This window comes from Carassius auratus, chromosome 12 (assembly GCF_003368295.1).
Source record: "Carassius auratus strain Wakin chromosome 12, ASM336829v1, whole genome shotgun sequence".
NCBI lineage: Eukaryota > Metazoa > Chordata > Actinopteri > Cypriniformes > Cyprinidae > Carassius > Carassius auratus.
Window position 1 is genome coordinate 17337409 of NC_039254.1, and position 19119 is coordinate 17356527.

Consider the following 19119-nt stretch of genomic DNA (forward strand, 5'->3'; position numbering starts at 1 on the left):
CTTGATGGAATTATTTTTGATTTGTTGATTCTGTAAGTTGAATGTCTTTTTTTCCTTATGTGTTTCAGTGAAGTGCAAGTCACTGATCCGTGTTAAATAGACACAATAAACCAGAAGAACAAGAGTGTTTAGCTGTATTTCTGCTTACAGAGAACCAGGCCGATCATATATGAGTCCCACAGGGGAGCCACTGAGAGTAAATCAGCCTGTGATGGGAGTTTGGGTGCGTTGGGTTTGAGTCCGGCTGGGTACCAGAGTATTTCCGTGCTGAACTTAAGCAAAGGATCATTTAAAGTAACACATAAGGTCAGGTTAAAGAAAAGTCTGCATTCTTAAACTCAGAAATGTAAACTGTTTCAGTCATTACAACTATAAAATGTGTTTGGTTTTTGCCCAGAGTGGCTTGTAACACAGAGCTGTCTGTTTGAAATGTTCAGGGTTTGTCTAATAAGACACGATTCGGTCTGGAAATGCGCACAGATTTGTCATTCAAGAGCATGGCAGGGCTAAAGGCTTGTGAGTTGTGTGTTGTGTGTGTTTGTTGAGATGGTTAACCTGTTAACTTCAGCGGTTTACATAGCTAATCTCTCATAAGTCACTCCAGACGACTGTATGCATCGCCCGTCATCCGCAGCTTTTAAGGGCCTTCTAGACTAAACCACATCGGTCATAAAAAGGTAAAGTAAAAAAAAGTTTGCTCTGATGTTTAGCACATTCTGCTATTAATAACCTCAATACTCCGATGGTGAGCATCTCAAACTAAATTGAAACGCTGGGAATAGAATATTATTCTTCATATTATCCACACACACGTGCAAACATCATATTATTATTGTATGTTTACTAAGTTATTGTATTATATTACATGAGTACATGGTAGCATTTTGGTAGTTTTTATCTTTTAGTGTTTCTGTAGCTCAATTGGTAGAGCATTGCCTTATCAAGCGCAAGGTTGTGGGTTCGATTCCCCGGGAACACATGATAGGTAAACATTCATAGCCTGAATGCACTGTAAGTAGCTTTGGATAAAAGCGTCTGCTAATTGCATTAATTAATTTATTTATTTAGAAAGGACAGTAGACAAATTGGACAGTAAAAATGATTATTATTATTTAAAATCCCATTCACCCCTGGACATGAGCAAATAGCTTTTAGTTATGATGAAAAATGCATAAGCAATATTTCCGATCTTGCATCATTTGCTCGTCTGCGGGTGATTTTCGGGAAGCTCTTCAGAGGACCTGAGGTCCTGCTGGAGAACGTGATGATCATGAACATGGATGTTTATGTTTCTGCGTGGATTGTTCCTCAGCATGTGTTTATGAGGTATGAACGTGGAGTCTGTCAGTGACAGTCCACCGCTGTAGTTCTCTCAGCAAACACTTGTGTTATATTTTCCGTTTGAAGAAGGGAGGTCAGCCGTGCGTCTGCTCAATCCAGATGGGGTTTTCCTATAAACAAGTGTACAGAGAGTATTTATACAGGCCGTGGTACCTGACGCCATAACACTCCTGACATTCTGTTTAGTGGCCGTGTTGCCATAAGTCACACAGCAGAATGAAGTAAATATTTTCAATATACCCATGCCGTTGTTTATTATAGAATGGCAAAAGCTCTAAATCTTGCCAAATCTTCAGTTAGAAGTCATTGGGCTCATGCTGCGACACCTTTCCCTGCGTCTGTTTACTGTGGAGAAGCTCGTCTGTAAATACGACACGTTACTAACACATCAACAGATTCCACCGCGCTTTCCCATCGGGCCTCTGATTAGTCCGTTTGTTAAACACGTCCTTCCTCCGATGCTTTCATTTATATGTTGTCTGTCATCAGATTCAGGCCGACACGTGTTACTGTTTCTGAAATCATTTGCGTAACTATTGTTGGAAAAGATGTGTTGCATTAAAACAAGAAATGTGTGTAAACTGCATCAGCAGTACAGTCAAATGAATAAATCCTCCATACACTTTTGCTGATGATATTCCATTTCCAGATTATTAATGCTGTTAACATATTTATATTTAGGCTTGAGAAAGTTAATGTGTTTGTTTTGTGCTAAAACCTAAGGGAGGAAAAATACCATATAGTGAATTCCTATGTTTTCTGATGTATCTATTGTTCAATTGTTGTTTTATTTTTCTTCTAGAAGAGTGTTTATTAAGATACATTATTTTGTATTTCATGTTGTTTTGATTTTATTGTCCATAACTGCTCAGATTAAGAATTTATTGTTATTAATTAGCTGACTTGAGAATAGTATTTGATATATGTAATAATCATACAGTTAAAAATGCAGCTGAAAATGTTCCAGGGGAAAATCTTGCCCTTTAATAATGAAGTGAACTGTAGATCAGTGGAGTTGTCCGTTGTTCCTGCAGACAGATGAAATCTGAAAGCAGCGATTCTTGTCACACAGCACAATGAATAGAGAAAAATCATCAGTGTGTTAATTCTTTCACAAACTCATCCCTGGAAGTCCTGGAGAAACACCAACATAAATAACACAAGCAATGAAAACCTCCCATACGTTTGGCAATCGCTCAACTCGGCTGGTGGTCAGTTTGAAATAAAGTGGGAGAAGAGAAAGATTAAAAATGACAGAGAAAAGCAAACATGCCACATAAAACTGCATTGAAACGAATCCTTAAATGAAAGCTTTGTCACAGGGATTATGTCAGAAATCATCTAAAGTATTAAAGGGCATGTACTATACACATTCACTGGTCAGATATTTTTAATGCTTTTAAAAGACGTCCCTCTTCTGCTGCACTTATTTAATCTAAAGTTTTTTTATGAACATGTTAAAAAGCTGATTTTTCAGTGTCAAAATCTTCAGACATCATTCTAATATACTGATTTGCTGCTCAAGAAACTTTTCTGATTATTGAAAACAGTGAATATTTCTGTGGAAACCGTGATTCTATGTATATTCAAAAATATCAATTCAAATAAGTTTTTTATTTTTCTGGGAAAGTGTAGTATGATAGTTGCTACGTGTAAAATAATTCCAGGTAACCAAAACAGTAATAACAGAGTGTTTTGCTCTGATTTACTATGACATACGCAGAGGTGATGATGAATTCCCGAGCATCACAATGGCCTTTAGTTGATCAGTGCTCCTCCTGTGTGAAGTTTTACTGCAGGACTGTCACTGATTCATCCCTAAACGCTCACACAATGAGCAGGATTGCATCTGTGATGGAGGCTTTAAAGGGCTGCCCATCAGTTAAGAGTCTTTCTTCAGTCTGTGTGGTTAGAGACGCTTGATCAGATGTTTCTGTATCCAGATTATTCATTTGTTTTGTTTGGTTTGACCTCACATTGGTGCACACTTACATGAGAAAAGATCGAAAAGCATCGCATCTCAACCATTTCTTAACTTGTAAAAGATATTGGCAAGTGATCATGACTAACCGGTTTTATTTGTAAAACATAAACCCACTACATCGTACCAGTGGCGTAGGCAGAAATTTTATTTTGGGCGGGCCATCAAAAAAGTGGGTGGGCCTATAGTTTTTCCTAGAAAAAATATGACTTAAATAACCTTAGAGAGTGGAAAAAAGAATAGAAAAACTGCAAAAACAGTTACACCTTTATTTTGCAATATTCGGCAAAGGCAATAACAAAACACTGTCTAATCATCATGTTCAACCAACAGAGCTCAATAAAGGCTGGACAAACCACCAGCATAGACAATAACCTGTCTATTTCATTCAAGTTACTCAGCAGTGCAGACAGTTAACCCGAAAATATAGGCTAAAAGTAAAAGAAATTAAAATAATGAAAACTCAGCAGAGCATGGTTTGAAATAAATAACAACACGCTCCCTAATTTCTGTTAAATCAACCATATACAATGCAATGGTGGAAATTAAACTTTTGTGCCAAAAAAATAGCAACTCATTTAAACAATGTAGAAATACTTTCAGATTGGGTTGTGAAGGTGGTTCATCTATTGCAGTTAGATCGGCGGGTAAACCCGCGTCAGGCTGACCGGGAGAGAGCACTGGCACTGCCGCCAGGGAGCACGCGGCGGCCGCCACCGGCGCCTGACTAGCCTTCTTGTGGGTTAATGAGTCTGAAGAGCTGGGCTGGGTGGACTCGACAGATGAAGGCAGTGGCGTGTCTTCTTCCTCAACTCTTTTTTTTTAATTTAAATAAAACATTAAAGAAACTTGTTTAGCCATTATTATGGCGATGTTAATACATTGGCTAAAGGCCGCCAGAGCCCGCCGCTCAGAGAGTCTTCCTGTCGCCCTAGCAACCATAGCAACCAATTAGGCCTAGGTTCAGGAGGGACGCTTTATACAACTTGCTTCAACAATTCCATTTTATTCGGAACACAAATTAAACACACACACACACCAGTCAACAATAAATCAGGTTTATATTAATATATTTTCTTAAATACATTTGAATAATAAAAATAAACTAAAAATGTATTTTAATCAAACTTGCCTGGGCGGGCCAGTGAGTAATGTGGGCGGGCCAGTGCCGCCCTGGCCAATTACTGGCTACGCGCCTGCATCGTACGTATTATACTCCATGATTCCAAACGTTTTATCAGTGCTGTGGCTTTTTGGCTTGTCGAATGTGCTATAAATTGGCAGTGTGGCTTTGATAGCATGACTATTTTTACAAGCCGTGACATTTTTAGGGAATTAATGTCCTTCAGACATCTAAGTGCTTTTGAAAACACAGCTTATTAAAGAAAACAGAGCTGTGTGTTTGGAGTGCCCTATGCGGTTTGTTTCTGTAGATGGTGTATAAAGAAGTCTTGGCTCGTGGAAAGGAAGCTGAAGGCCTCGTTTTTCACCAGGACACGTTGTGTAGGCCCTCAAAGCTACTGGACTGAGAGCATTTGTGTTTAAGGTCCGTCATTGCGAACTCTGTAAATGAATGTCATGGTGGAAGGAGACACATTTGTTGAGCTTTAAGTGAGCTTATGCTTTCTAAACAAACAGAAACGCTCTGCTCGCTGCTCAGTATCTGCTTGCTAAAACAGATCTGAAGGAAAATCAACAGCGAAAGTCCTGTTTGTTTCAGAAACACATTCTGTGGCTTCAGTTCAAGGCTTTTGCTGCTTGTTACACTCTCAAAAATAAAGGTTTGCAGAGCAATGACATAGAATAACTATTTTTCTTAATGTGAGAAAACATTTTAATGATCCTTAAGAGCATTTTTGCACTATAAAGAACCATGGATGTTAAAGAACCATCGATGTCCAAAAAGAACATTTCTTTTTAAGAGTTTAGACAATCAAAGATAGTCCAGTAAAAGAAAATGTATAAAGTATAAACCAAAGGTTTTCTATCTTATCTTTCCAAACCTGGATACTCTTTCTTATGTGGAACATGAAGAAAGAACTTGAACGTTCAAGCTTACAGTGAGATGAAATGGTGATAAATGGACAAAAACAGATAAAAGCATCAGTAGTTCATGTGCACTATACATTTCAAACCTTAAAATAATCTTTCAGCCAAAAATTTAAATTGGCTTAAAGTTAACTCATGTTCAGGTCGTCCAAGATGCAGATGAGTTTGTTTCTTCATCAGGTTTTGAGAAATGTAGCATTGCATCACTTGCTTAACAACGGATGTTCTGCAGTGAATGGGTGCCGTCAGAATGAGAGTCCAAACATGTGATAAAAACATATTTTGGGGTGAACTCTTCCTTTATGACCACTTTGTGTGGGAACCAGGCTGAAATTTAAATAGTTATTTATTGAAAGTCTTGTCTGACAGCTGTTGTCACCATTTACGTTCATTGTATGAAGAGCAGGTTGAACGTTCTGGTAAATCTCTCATTTTATTTTCCATGCAATGATTGAATTAAAAAATTATTGGTGAACAATTCCATGAACATGTTTGTCACCTCAAATGGTCTTGTAATGTTATAGTCAGTTTACGAGTCCATTGCATGAAGTTAGATGATCTGTGGAGTCTCTTACATGTTGAATAAGACTGTGTTTTGATGTGTGTGTTTTGGCCTGGACAGACGGCAGCTGATTGGGACGCAGTGGGAGCGTGAACAGGACAATGAATGTAGTGACGTGCAGTGAACAGACTCCAGATCATGAGTCCAGCATGAGGAAGCATGACCTTCAACCCTGCTCAAACACAGAGCACAAGAATGGTGAGTGCAACATCACAGCAGAGCAAAAAGCTTGCATGTGAATCTGTCTGCAAGTTGCAATATCAAAATGTACACATTAGCATGGAAAACGTTTTTGACAGCAGATGAAGGACGATCAGTGGAGGACAGCTACTCCTAATTAACTTGTACAGTCACAATTCTTGAGTCTCAAGTAATTTTCCAAAAGTGACATTGATTATTTGTTTGTTGTATACTGGCACTTTAGTGTGACATTAGAATTCAGGCAACAGATGCAATGAAGTCAGTCAAAGTGAGTCATAACTTCCTCCAGCACAGAACTTTCTCCTAATGTTTGTGTATGGTTCTCATTTGATGACTTTTCAGGAACTAATTCCAAACATTCTTGTAATGTGCTTTAATTTTTAATAGCCAGAATGTTGCATGTGCTTGTGTGTGTGTGAGAGACAACCTAATGTGAACTTAAAATGAATTTTATCTAATTCTTATTATGAGTGCTGAATTTTTCGGCTTTATCACCATACACTTCTAGTCATGAAAGCAGAGATGCATTCATGCAGCTCTTGAGATGGGGGTTAATAGCAGCCATATATCTCAAGTTTTCTCTGCACATCACAGCAAAATACCTGCAAGAGACACACAGAGTAGCTGCACTGTTTGTTCTCTAACAACTTGAGATTTTAGTCCAGAGTACAAAAGTACATGGGGTCACTGATAACCTCATACCAGTTTATGAAACTTAATGACCAATCGTTTTCCTTCATTATCTCGAAATGCGAATATTCCTCTTTAAGAAAAGTGTTTATTTTTGCCAATATACATACCAGGTAAATAGGTAAGTATGCAAAGCACAGATCTGCCAAGAAACTCCCCTGGCCAGATAAAACAAGATTGTTTGAACATTTTATTAGAAGCAGCTGATGACTAATCCATGCTGAAATATCAGCGCGCTCCGCTTTTCCACTTCATAGTCTAATCAAACCAGCTTAAATGCCACTCGAATCACAAGGTTTAGAGATGAAAGTATTTGCGGAATGCCGCGATACAAACTGTATTTTTAGAATGATGGATCCCTGGACTCCCAGCTCATTCGGAGAGAGAGACTCGGCTTCCCAGTTTTCCATGATGTCATGTGTGGCGTTTGGGTGAAAGTGATCGAGGGGGCAAGAGAAGGTTTGAGCCACTCTTTGGGCGAGCCTGACTATGAAGATTTGTTGTGTATTTGCTTAAATTGTTTGGGAATTGTAGAAACACAGTTTAATGCTGTTAACAGAACAGCACAGTTAATGCTGAAGCTCGGTTCCCACATGCAGACATGGAGTGGAAACAGGCATTACATCACAGTTTGTCAAATACTGCAGTTATGTGGTCTTATTAAACAAAAGTATGAGGTGCATTTTGCGCATTTGTTTTGGTCAAATAACCTGGCCGGGCTGAATATAACCAGCCTGAAGACACACAATTCAGCTCAAATGAAAATAAACAAGCATGCATTTATCAAAACCATACATGCATAGATCTAAAAACTCAACAAATTGAAAATAAAAATGGGGATGGATCACCCAAAACAGAAGAAAGAAATTCACAGGTTTTGAATGATATAAGTGTGAGTGAACGATGACAGACTGTTCATCTTTAGGTGAACTTGAGCTCTTCAGGTCACTGAGCTCAAGCCTCAAATGCTGTGTGTGGATTTGTTTAGGATTAATCAAACATCTGAGTTGCATGTCCCTAAAATAATAATCACTGTAAATCTCAGTTGTTGTGTACAGCATGTCAGTGTGTTGATGTGTTGAGAGGATCCACAGGATGGCATCATCCACACAGCAGTGGCTGCACATGCTAGCTCTGTTACAGAGATGACACTTCTGTTATAAAATATTATGTCATTATGAAACTCCATGGAATATAAAAAGAGATGTTTAGCAAGATGTTCAAGCTCTTCCATACAAAGAAAATAAATTAATGATGTCCATCTCCAAATATGAGAAAAAGCACCATCAAATTCACAGTAGTGGTCCATGTGACTTGTGCAGGATGTTTCAAATCTTCTGAAGGCATTTGGTAACTTTGTGTGAGGAATACAATTTAAAAAAAAGTAAGTAGTTATTCACTGAAAAGCATGATAAAGAAAATGTCTATGTGATTACATATCAAAGTAAATTTCAGTCTGTTCCTCAAACAAACCCATCTCATGAGCTTGATCTTCATTTTTCATTGCAATGAACATTCTGCTCCACTGCAAAAAAAAATTAAAAAAAATAAAAAAATAATAATAATAAAAAGTTCCTAACTTAGTATTTTTGTTGTTTTCCCGTAAAAATATTATTCTTACAAATAACAATCTTAAATCAAGATGCATTTACTTAGTAAAGACATTTAATGAGTTTTGTCTTGTTTTCTAAATGGTTGATTGAATTAATCAATAAATGTATGCTTTCTTTCTTTCTTTCTTTCTTTCTTTTTTTGCTGACACCATTGACAGATATTTATTCTTGTTAGCCTATTCATGTTTTACTTTTAATGCATTTTTTTTAAGGAAACAATATTTTAACAAATCAAGCCATTTTGTTTCTCAAGTAAATGTATCTTGACTTAAGAAAGTTTAGATATTTGAATTGGAAAACAAAACACAAAACGGAAGATGAAAACTTTCTCATAGTTTCTTCCATGGAAGAAAGAACAAGTTTGGAACGACTTGAGGGTGAGTAAAAGATGACCATCTTTTCATTTTGGGGTGAACTATCCCTTTAACTTTTCTGTTAATTGTCCCCTCTAAGAATTTGTATGCATCTTTATCTCACGATCAGTTTCTGGTTTCCTTTGCACTATTCTTCTGGAGCTGAAGAAAGGCTTTTTGTCAACAAACAACATATGCTTCAGATCATCTCAAAGTGTGTCTCTCCGCTGAAGTGCTACTGTTTACATTTTTTTTCTTCCCATTAAACCATTGTTTGTTAGTTCATTTGTCAGAGAGTACTGCTGCGGCCTAATAAAACAAAGCTTCTGACGTTGAGTGGATTTTCTGTGTTGTCGTCAGGCTCATTTGTCATTGATCTGAGGAACAGACTGACTGACGTCATGATCAAAGCGAGACTCGAGCACTCATGACAGGAGTGAGCACAACATCAGCACTGGATTCCAAACACTCTCAAATCAACATTCTTTCCTCCACACTATATTTTATAACCTGCGGCGGCAAAACTCTTCACTCTGCTGCTTCATGCAAACAATTAGAGGAGAGGAAGTGAATGAGGAACTTAGGCCAATTCCTATCAAACACACCACCAATCACACCACAACGTCTGGACACACATGACTGCATCTGTTTCTGAAAAAGAGAAAAAAAACTTCTGAAGTTGCTCGTAATTACTCTACTCACCACCGATTAAGCTTTCTTTAATGAGTTGGAGCAGATTGCTTTGCTTTGATTTGTTTAGCATTTTTGTCATTTACCATTTTTAGACATCTTGATCAGATTATTATATTTTATTATAAATGATTAAATAAGAATTATAAGTTATTTGGTCAAATAAATAAAGAATGAAGTAACTATGTTCAGACTTTTCTACCTCGAAAGGGAGGTCTGAGTCAGGATGAATGAGGATGGGGGCCCTGATGAAGGTTTGTTTGAGGGTTGTGAAGGCTTCGATGGCGGCTGGGGTCCAAGACAGAGATTTAGGTTTGTTGAGGAGAAGGTCTGTGGTGGGATTGCTGATGGAGCTGTAATTCTTAATGAAACGACGATAGAAGTTAGCAAAACCTAAGAAACGTTGGCGTTCTTTTATGGTTGATGGGAGTGGCCAGGAGGTGATGGCTTCAATCTTCCCCTTGTCCATGTGCATACCTCAACTATTGATGATATACCCCAGGAAGTGTACAGATGACTGATGGAAGGTACATTTCTCGGCCTTGAGGAATAAATAGAATTTTTTTAACTGGGTTAGGACTGCTCTCACATGTTTGCGGTGTTTGGCCATTCTCCGAGAGTAGATGAAGATATCATCGATGTAAACTATGACAAAGTGGTTGAGGTACTCCCGGAGCACTTCATGCATGAAGTCCTGGAAGACTGAGGGGGCGTTGACTAGGCCATACGGCATCACTCTATACGCATAGTGGCCAGTAGGGGTAACAAACGCAGTCTCCCATTCATCACCTTCCCGGATACGGATAAGATTATATGCACTTCTGAGAACCAGATTGGATAATATTACTGTTCTTCTGAGTTAATCGAGGGCTGCTGAGATGGGGATACCGGAACTTGATTTGGTTTAGTGCTCGGTAGTCAATACAGGGCGTAGGCCTCCGTCCTTTTTGGCCACGAAGAAGAAGCTGGAAGCGGCAGGGGATGTAGATGGAAATATATAACCTTGTTTCAGGGCCTCTTCAACATACTCCTCCATGGCCTTTCTATTCTGGAAGAGAGAGCAGGTAGATTTTCCTATGAGGCACTGGCACACCTGGAACCAGATCTATGGCACAATCCCAAGGGCGGTGAGGAGGACGTTTTGAGGCTTTGTGTGGGCAGAAGACATCACTAAATTCACAGTAACAAAGTGGAATCTCAACTGAACGTTTGTCAACAGGACTTTCTATGGAGGTGGTGTTGATGGGTAGGATTTCCGAGGTTTTCATCGGGGTTGATGGTCTGTGAGGGATGCAGGATGGAAAACACTGGTCACCCCATCGGAGGATTTCGCCTGTTGATCATGAGATTACTGGATTGTGTTGCACCAGCCATGGAAGACCGAGAATGATATCTGCCGTTGATTATTCTAGCACTAGGTAGGTAATGGATTCTATATGTAACAAGCCAATGGTTATTTGAACTGGACCCTCACTGTACCGAATAAGCCTGTGGTTAAGGGTTTTTCCGGTGATGGTGATCACTTGGTAGGTGGTATTGGTTGAGGTGGCAGGTAACTTGAGCTGGCGACAGAGGTTCCCCGAGATGATGTTCCCGGCTGACCCAGAGTCGAGGAGGGTGGTAACTGGAAGAGTGACGTTGTCGGCAGTAAGTTGTACAGTGGTTGTGAGTGGATTCATCTTAATTGGAGATGGTTTGATGAAACTCACCGCTAGCCATGGTGGGCGAAGGGGACAAGCTAGGATGTATTGGTTCCCAGAGCCACAGTAGAGACACAGTCCATGGGTCAGCCACCTCTGCCACTCAGTAGGTGCAAGACGATGGCTATCGGTTTGCATTGGTTCAGGGTTAGATTCCGGAGGATTCAGGGATTCGGTCCTATGATACCTTGTGGGTGGCCGAACTGGTGAGCATTCTTGGAGGCAGGATTGAAGACGATTAGAGTATCTGACAGCGAGCTGAATTAATCTTTCCAGACCACATGAATCTTCGTAAGCAGGTTCCACCAGCTTGGGGTTCCAGGCCTTGATGGAAAGCTGTGAGAAGGGACACCTCGCTCCAGCCACTGGCTGCTTCTAGGGTTCTGAAATCCAAGGAATACTGGTGTATAGTCATCTTGCCTTGTTTTAATGCATATAATTGTTCAGCCACTGATGAATCGCCTTCTGTAATGCCAAAGACCTCCTGGAAATGAGCGATGAAATTCTCTAGAGATCAGGTAGCCGGACCAGCTTGTGTCCATATTGTCTCGGCCCAATGCAGAGCAGGACCTGTGAGAGATGAAATGATAAAGGCGATCTTTGATTGCTCATTGGGGTATAATTGAGGTTGTGTCTCAATGGCTAGTGAACACTGGAGGAGAAACCCGTTGCAGGCCTCCGCCGATCCAGAGTATGGTGCTGGTCTGACTACCGGGCTAAAGTAGATGATGTTAGCCATAGAAGAAGATGCAGGATGTTGTGGTGGATGAGCCCTTGCCGAAGAAGCTGGGGAGGCGGCATGAGGTGTCAGTAACTGACGCATTGAATCCACCAGTTCCTGGAATGGATTGGGTTTGCTCATCCTCAGCCTTAGGTCCGATCTTCTGTAACAAACTGAATTGATATCTCACAATTCTGTCAATATCTCAAAATGAGTGTTGATATCTCATGATTCTGAATATATATCTGTTACAATTCTGACTTTATTAAGGATTGCAAGAAAAAAAAAAGCCAGCATTGTAAGATGAAAAGTCGTAATTACCTTTTTTTCAATTTTTCATTTCATTGTTGAAATGGCTTCCACATTTTTGTCTTGTAGTGTACATATGAAGAAAGACACCAGCATTTTAGAACAGAAATACCAAGAAGGTACAAACAACATTTGCGGCTGAACTTCAAAGCTTTCTCTCACTTTCATTGACCCAGATAATAGCGCGGTCGCTCCTCGAACCAGGAATGGATCGACTTTCCCTCTTTGTTTTATTGCCATTTCATGCGAACCCAAATTCGACTTGATGCTATCAGGGACGAGAAACAAAGCGGCAGATGGCTGGAGGGAGAGCCTCCGACGAAAGGCTTTTTGGCCCTTGTTTTCGAACCAACACCTGCTATAAAATACTTACTTTTACAATCTGGAATGGGTGGAAAGCTGCACTGGGAATCTTTCATGTGAATTCCATGCTGATTTTGTAGCAGCGATTATTATGCTCATCTGTTTGGAATTGCTGGTGAAGAAGGCTTGACAATTCTTCTGGTTTTTTTCTGGAGCGTTCCCATTGATCTTAAACATCCTGTTGTGTCCGTGTGCCGTTTTCCTATCAGATCCTCCCGAACGCTTCAGGCCAAGATATGCACGAACTGTTCAAATCGCGATGTCCTCAAACAATGGATTTGTTTACTCCGAACAGTCTCACATCAGTTATCAGCTAAGAAAACATAAAAAAGGGAAAAATGCATCAGAAGGAACTGCCAAGTCAGAGCTCTGATACCATCAGCATAAAATAAAAACAAAAATCTCCAGCGTTTTCTCATTAGGCAACAGGTGGAATGTGCCGTAAATCATTATTCTTCTTCTTCCCAATTTATGCATGAAATTTCCCGTATGAACATGCATCGTTTCATTCAACCTGCTAATGAGGATTAGTTGATGGATTATGCATTTCTCCAAATATTATCAAACCCTCATGCTTATAAACATAAACAGAACTGAAGAATACATTTAGATAGAAAAATCGTAATTTTTAATGGCAATTGAAGAATGTCGGCAGCTGTGTTTCTGCTTTTTCCCGGGTGTAATTGATATCACATTGAGTTATATTAGAGTAAAACATTTTGATAACTATATGTTCTGGGGTTGAAAACATAACTCGGCATCATTACTCAAATGTTTTGCACATATGGCAGTGTTCACTGGAATGGACGTTGGTAGTTGATTTTGTTGTAAGCTTCAAAATATTCATGGCCACAGCCAAGAGTTGTTCACCTATTAGGAATGTACAGTTGAAACTGGTTTGCAGCTAATATAAATACAGGCGCTGCTGCTAGAAAAAAAACCCATCGCAGACCTGTCTCATAAACGCATTCACACACGTGCCAAATGAGACGGATATGTGAGAGCATGAGTTTATAGTGCTGAAACGAATCAGTGACTCTTTGATTCACTGCAGAATGAATCATGACCAGTGTGTGATCCTGGACTCATCTGTGCTCTTTCCATCAAATATGAATCAAATATTTCCATTCATTCCTGAGCGCATTACTCAAATTCATATTTGAATGCTTAGAGATTTTTGTCATTGTTTCAGCATATATTCTACAAACATAGTTAATGTTGAGTAATATTTCAGTCTAATAAAAGTGATACCGCATAAAGTTAGGGTTAGATAATAGTATTGTTTTTTTAATTTGTCTTTCTCAACTTTTTTTTTTCAATTAACAACAAACAATGCATTACTAATGCACTATGACAAAATACACTTATGTTGAAGATACAGTCTATGAAAACAATACAATATTTTATGATATTTGACAGAGAGAGAGCGAGAGTTATTGTCATTAAGATACTTTTATAATTATTGATGATATTTAAAATCTGTTTTTATTTTAATTTAACTTAACATTTTAGTCATTTTTTTGTTATTTTAGCACATCAAGCTCTTAGCCAGCACCCCGACGCCCTCGTCCTGCGCCCCTCAACTTGCACGTGTCAGTGTTTATGAATAGATTAAATGAAACGGGACAAATTTAATCTTGACAAACTATGTATCATTATAAAGATCTAAGCCTCAAGCATCGACGACATATCGCTGCTTTTCAATGGAAAGCTTATACAGACTGTATTTGCTACATTTGTGTAAGCAGTACACATAAAAAAAAAAAAACATGAGCAATGGAAATGCTGTACATACCAGATCCGTCGTAATAACGAGTCATAAACACATCCACAGTTATAAATCCCGGTTTAGTTAGGAAGGTAAGGGTCCACTGAACGACATCTCATGAAGCACGTTTAGTCCAACGGAGCAATAACGTTTTAATATGGATCATAATTCCTTTGTTTACATTTCAGTGCTTCAGCGACAGAACTGTTTGCATCCGTTATGGAATGACTCACGGTCGTAAACTGCGTCTTGGTATTAAAAAAACGGCATTCTTTTGTAGCGTACAGTGTCACAACCAAATGAAACAATCCACCGGAAAAAAAAGAATTAATTAACGATAGGCGAAATATAGTATATTTGAATTTTGGCGCTCTCTCGTGACGTGCTCTGACGCATCTGTCAGCTGATGGAGGCGGAACTTTAGCGATCGCCTTTTTCTAAGTTGATCATAAATTCTTTGGTGGCAATGGGTCTACAATGCTTTAAGGCTTACAACGGGAAATGCAGCCCTATCTCAGCCACTTAAAACTCAAGGACCAGCTTTAACAGTTTTACACTAATTAATGTGATAAATATTTCCTCAAAATGTTTAACGAGGTTGTTTATGATTGCAAACCCTTCTAGAGAAGTGTGTCTTGAGTGGACAGACCAGTGTTTACTGTATGATTTCGGCCCGCTGGTTAGTTTAGTTACTTTAACCTACTCTGTGATCCAATGCAACTGTTTTAAAGCTAACATTTAGACGGAGCAGATCCAGGCAAATCCACAATGCTATCAAATAGCCTAATTCTTTCAGTGTTTACAGCAGCTGATAAGACCTTTCATAATATTCTCCGTCCTGCGCAGTCAAACCGGAAAACATGAGGTCATTGCATCCACAGCTCTATTTATAGCCATTTAACAGCTGCATATTAAACAAAGCACTCAAGAAATTCAATTAAGAAAGCGATGGGCCGTGCTGACCTGAAAACAACCTGCGAGCTGCTTCAGAAATGCCGCGCGATGGCTAGCATGCTAGTGCAGCTTAAAGAGTGGATTCTGAGGTGGCAAAGATTAATGGGCACTTTCTTTTTCCAGGTGTTGTATTGTGGATACTAGAGATTTGGGTTGTGAATTTTACCCAGGGAGAAATCCTTTCCTTGGAATGAAAACAGTAACACAATATACAGGCTTTATCCAGCTCAGCTGAGAGATGAACCTTCATTCCTCGCAGTGCTGCTACAGCATCTCAACACGGCTACGTTGACAGATCAAAATCACCAATCCGCTCAGATTAGAGACGCAAACAAACATTATTTTAATAATCGATTCATCGATCCGACAACTATTTATTTGATTTATCACACTCTAAAAAATGCTGGATTGTTTCAACCCAATTTTGGGTCATATATGGACTAACCCAACTTTTAGGTTAAAAAGTCCATTTAAAAATGTAACCAAAATTTAAAAGTTACAGTAGGCTGATCCATATTTGACCCAAAATTGGGTTGAAACAACCCAGCATTTTTTAGAGTGAGATAACAAATTCAAATATTATTTATTATTCAAATAATTGTATTCAAATATGAATGTGGAGCAAAACTGATTGTTTTACAAGATCAAAAATTAGGAATCGGTTAAAATTAGGGCTGCAACTACCAATTATTTTGATATTTCTTTGATTAATCGGATGCAAATTCAAATGTTATTCATTATCAAAAGTGTTATAATTTTAAGGAAAAAGAATACGGAACAAAACTGATTTGAATTGGTTAAAACAAGGGCAGTAACTAATGGTTATTTTGATAACCGATTAATCTGTCAAATATTTCATCTAGTAATCAGATAGAAATCCAAATATTATTAGTAATTAAAATATAATACATTTATATAAAAAAATTAAGCAAAACTGATTGTTTTATCAGTTATTGTTTAAATCAGATCAAATTAGGACTACAATTGACGATTACAATAATAATCTATTAAAATTAAATAATTGTTAAAAAAAAAAAATGAAAGAAAGAAAGAAAAAAAATGTGAAGCAAAACTGGATGTTTTTTATGAAAAATGCTAAAATTTGCTAAAATATTTTCCAAATATATTGACATACATATATTTTCTGCCAATATATTTTTTTGGCCATTTTTGTATATTTTTTATAAATATATATATTACACCGGCTGCTTTATTAGGTACAACTGATCAATTGCTTGGTAACACAATTCGCTAGTCAGCCAATCACATGGCAGCAACTCAATGCATTTTTGCATCTAAATGTGGTGAAGACGACTTGCTGAAGTTCAAACCGAGCATCAGAATGGGGAAGAAAGGGTATTTAAGTGACTTTAAACATGGAATGGTTGTTAGGTGTTTCAAAAACTGCTGATCTACTGGGATCATCTCTAGGGTTTTAAAATATGTTTAATTTAACTTTATTGTTTATAACGTATTTAACATATATGTTGGCCAGAAATATATATATATGCAGTCCTATAGTTCAGATCCAGCGAGTGTCATGTAGGTCCCAGAGAGTGACTTCATCTGCTGTTTCTATGTGTGTTTTCTCAGTGTACTATGACCAAAGCTGCACGAATGAGACACGGCCACAAGCGTAAACGCTCACCGAATCAATCGATACTAATTCACCAAAGATCAAAATAAACAGAGACATTCTTGCTCATTTCTTTATGCTCTTCATTTGAGATTCATTCTCTTTTGTGCAGTTCAGGTTGTACATCATGTTCTCTGAGACACATCCTCCAGGCTTTTTAGGTGAAATCAAGCCAAATCTAGTTTGGACGTTATCAGAAAGCGTTCAGTACTTTCACAAGACTGTGTAAACAGAGTGGCACGGGTTTGTGACTGCAAACAGACATTTCCTCGGCCCAGATCATTCATACTTCAGCTGCAGCCGTTTCCAAACATCTGAGAGTGAAATACAAGAATGAAAGTGATAGAGTGATAGAGAAGGTAAGTTAGAAGCACATGTTAATTTGAAGGGAAGCATCTGGAGTCGATGATGATGAGGAACGCAGTGGTGTGAGCGAGGACGACAAACACACTCGTTTAACACAAACAAAAGCCCACTAATGTGTTGCAGCTTTGCATCAACAGAAAAACAGCGCAACGCTTTACGACTTTATTAGTATCTCGCTGCCAGCTCAGAGACTCTCAACACAATACGGGACTTTATTATTCAATAAAGCAGCAATATAACCCACTTTATTATTTCCTTCCCAACACGAGAACATGCGGTATTGCTATGATTTGTTGTTCTGCGGGAATCGTCCGTGTCGGTGGTGGTCCTGCTTTAATAAAGCCAGCGGGAAGCATTCGTTTCAATAGGAGCCAAAGGCTTCATTAATAGAGGAATAATTGGTAATGCTTCATTTGAAGCCCTCTCTCACAAAGTCCATGAAGAGCTTCACAACATCCTGATGAAGCCTGGAACCTGCTGATGTCAGCAGATCAAAATGTGATGAAGTTTTCTAATTGTTAGTGAACCTGATGTAACGCAAGATACATTTCAGGTCTTGTCTGACAAAAATAGTATTCATTAATTCATTCATTCAGTTTTTGTTTTATAATAACCCTGATTTTTTGATGATGTGTTGATTCTAAATCTATATGAACCCTTTTGACCTGAGAAAGCACTGTTCATCATTTAACCCTGGCTTACATTTTACCCTTTCACTCACATTGAAAATAACTTCATACATTCATGAATGGAGAACAAAAAGATGAAACATTCCTTTAAGATTCCTTCAACTTCATATGAGGATTATTAAAACTTAAACTAAGATTACCATAGACAAATCCATTAAAAAAATCTTACTTAAAATAAAATAAATGTTAACTAACATAAAATAAAATATTTAAAAATAATTATTGTTTTTACCTTATATACTGAAATAAGATAAAACTAAAATAAAAAATACATAAAAATAACAAAAACACAATCAAATTATTGTAAACTACTGTAAAAATTAAACATTAATAGCATCTCAGTGATACTAAAATTACACTGCTTCAAATTTTCTTAATATTTATTGTACATTTCAAGTCTGGTTTTCTGCCACTTTAATTATATATGTTCTAAATGTGATTATTTATGTTGGCTTTCCTTTTATTTTCTTTTAATACTTGTTCATGTATAAGTGAATATCTCTTCAGATATAGGTTATGATGTGAGTAACGCTGGATCAGACTGTCATTAGATGTGCAGGTATGTGAGCGCTGAGCTGGATGTGGTATTCATTAAAGTGTAATGCGGTGAATCAATCAAACGCTGCCTTACATTTCTTTTGAAAGCTGCCTATCCCAAAAGCCAAAGCAAACACGGCAGATGGGGTCATATTTTTAAAGGTTTCCACTGACATACCAGCAGCTCTGGGAATCAGCATGAACACAAACAACTAAATACCGCCTTCATATTGAAATTTGTGCAGGAGCCAAGATCTATCAGACGGCATCAGCTCCAGAGAGATCAGACGTCTGTCTCATTACCAACCAACAGATGCGTTTGACTAATTACTTAGTCTGAGAACAATGCATTGTCATTTCTGAAGAGCTTCAGTCTGTGTGTTTGAGTGACAGCACTGACTCATCCAATGGTGTGTGTTTGTGGGCGGGGCCTAGCAAACATAAAACGTTGCCATATGGTTCGCATTTGGTTTTCTTTAGGAGAATCAAATAATAACGTTCTGGGAATGTTCTCTGTCAGATCTTTATTCGCAGCCCAAAACTAACCTTCCCAGAATGTTGCACGAATGTATTATTATTATTATTATTATTATTAT

The 19119-nt window shown here is 38.2% G+C and overlaps 1 protein-coding gene across 7 annotated transcripts in view; it reads left to right on the plus strand.

The window, feature by feature from the left end:
- The window catches only part of myocd (myocardin), a 114025-nt gene that overhangs the window by 50757 nt on the left and 44149 nt on the right, over positions 1-19119 (plus strand). For all 7 annotated transcript variants that reach the window (XM_026277344.1, XM_026277348.1, XM_026277350.1 and 4 more), the window contains exon 3: positions 5994-6131. In XM_026277344.1, coding sequence (XP_026133129.1) covers positions 6035-6131 — 97 coding nt within the window. In that variant the 5' untranslated portion in view covers positions 5994-6034. The remainder of the gene's footprint in view (positions 1-5993; positions 6132-19119) is intronic.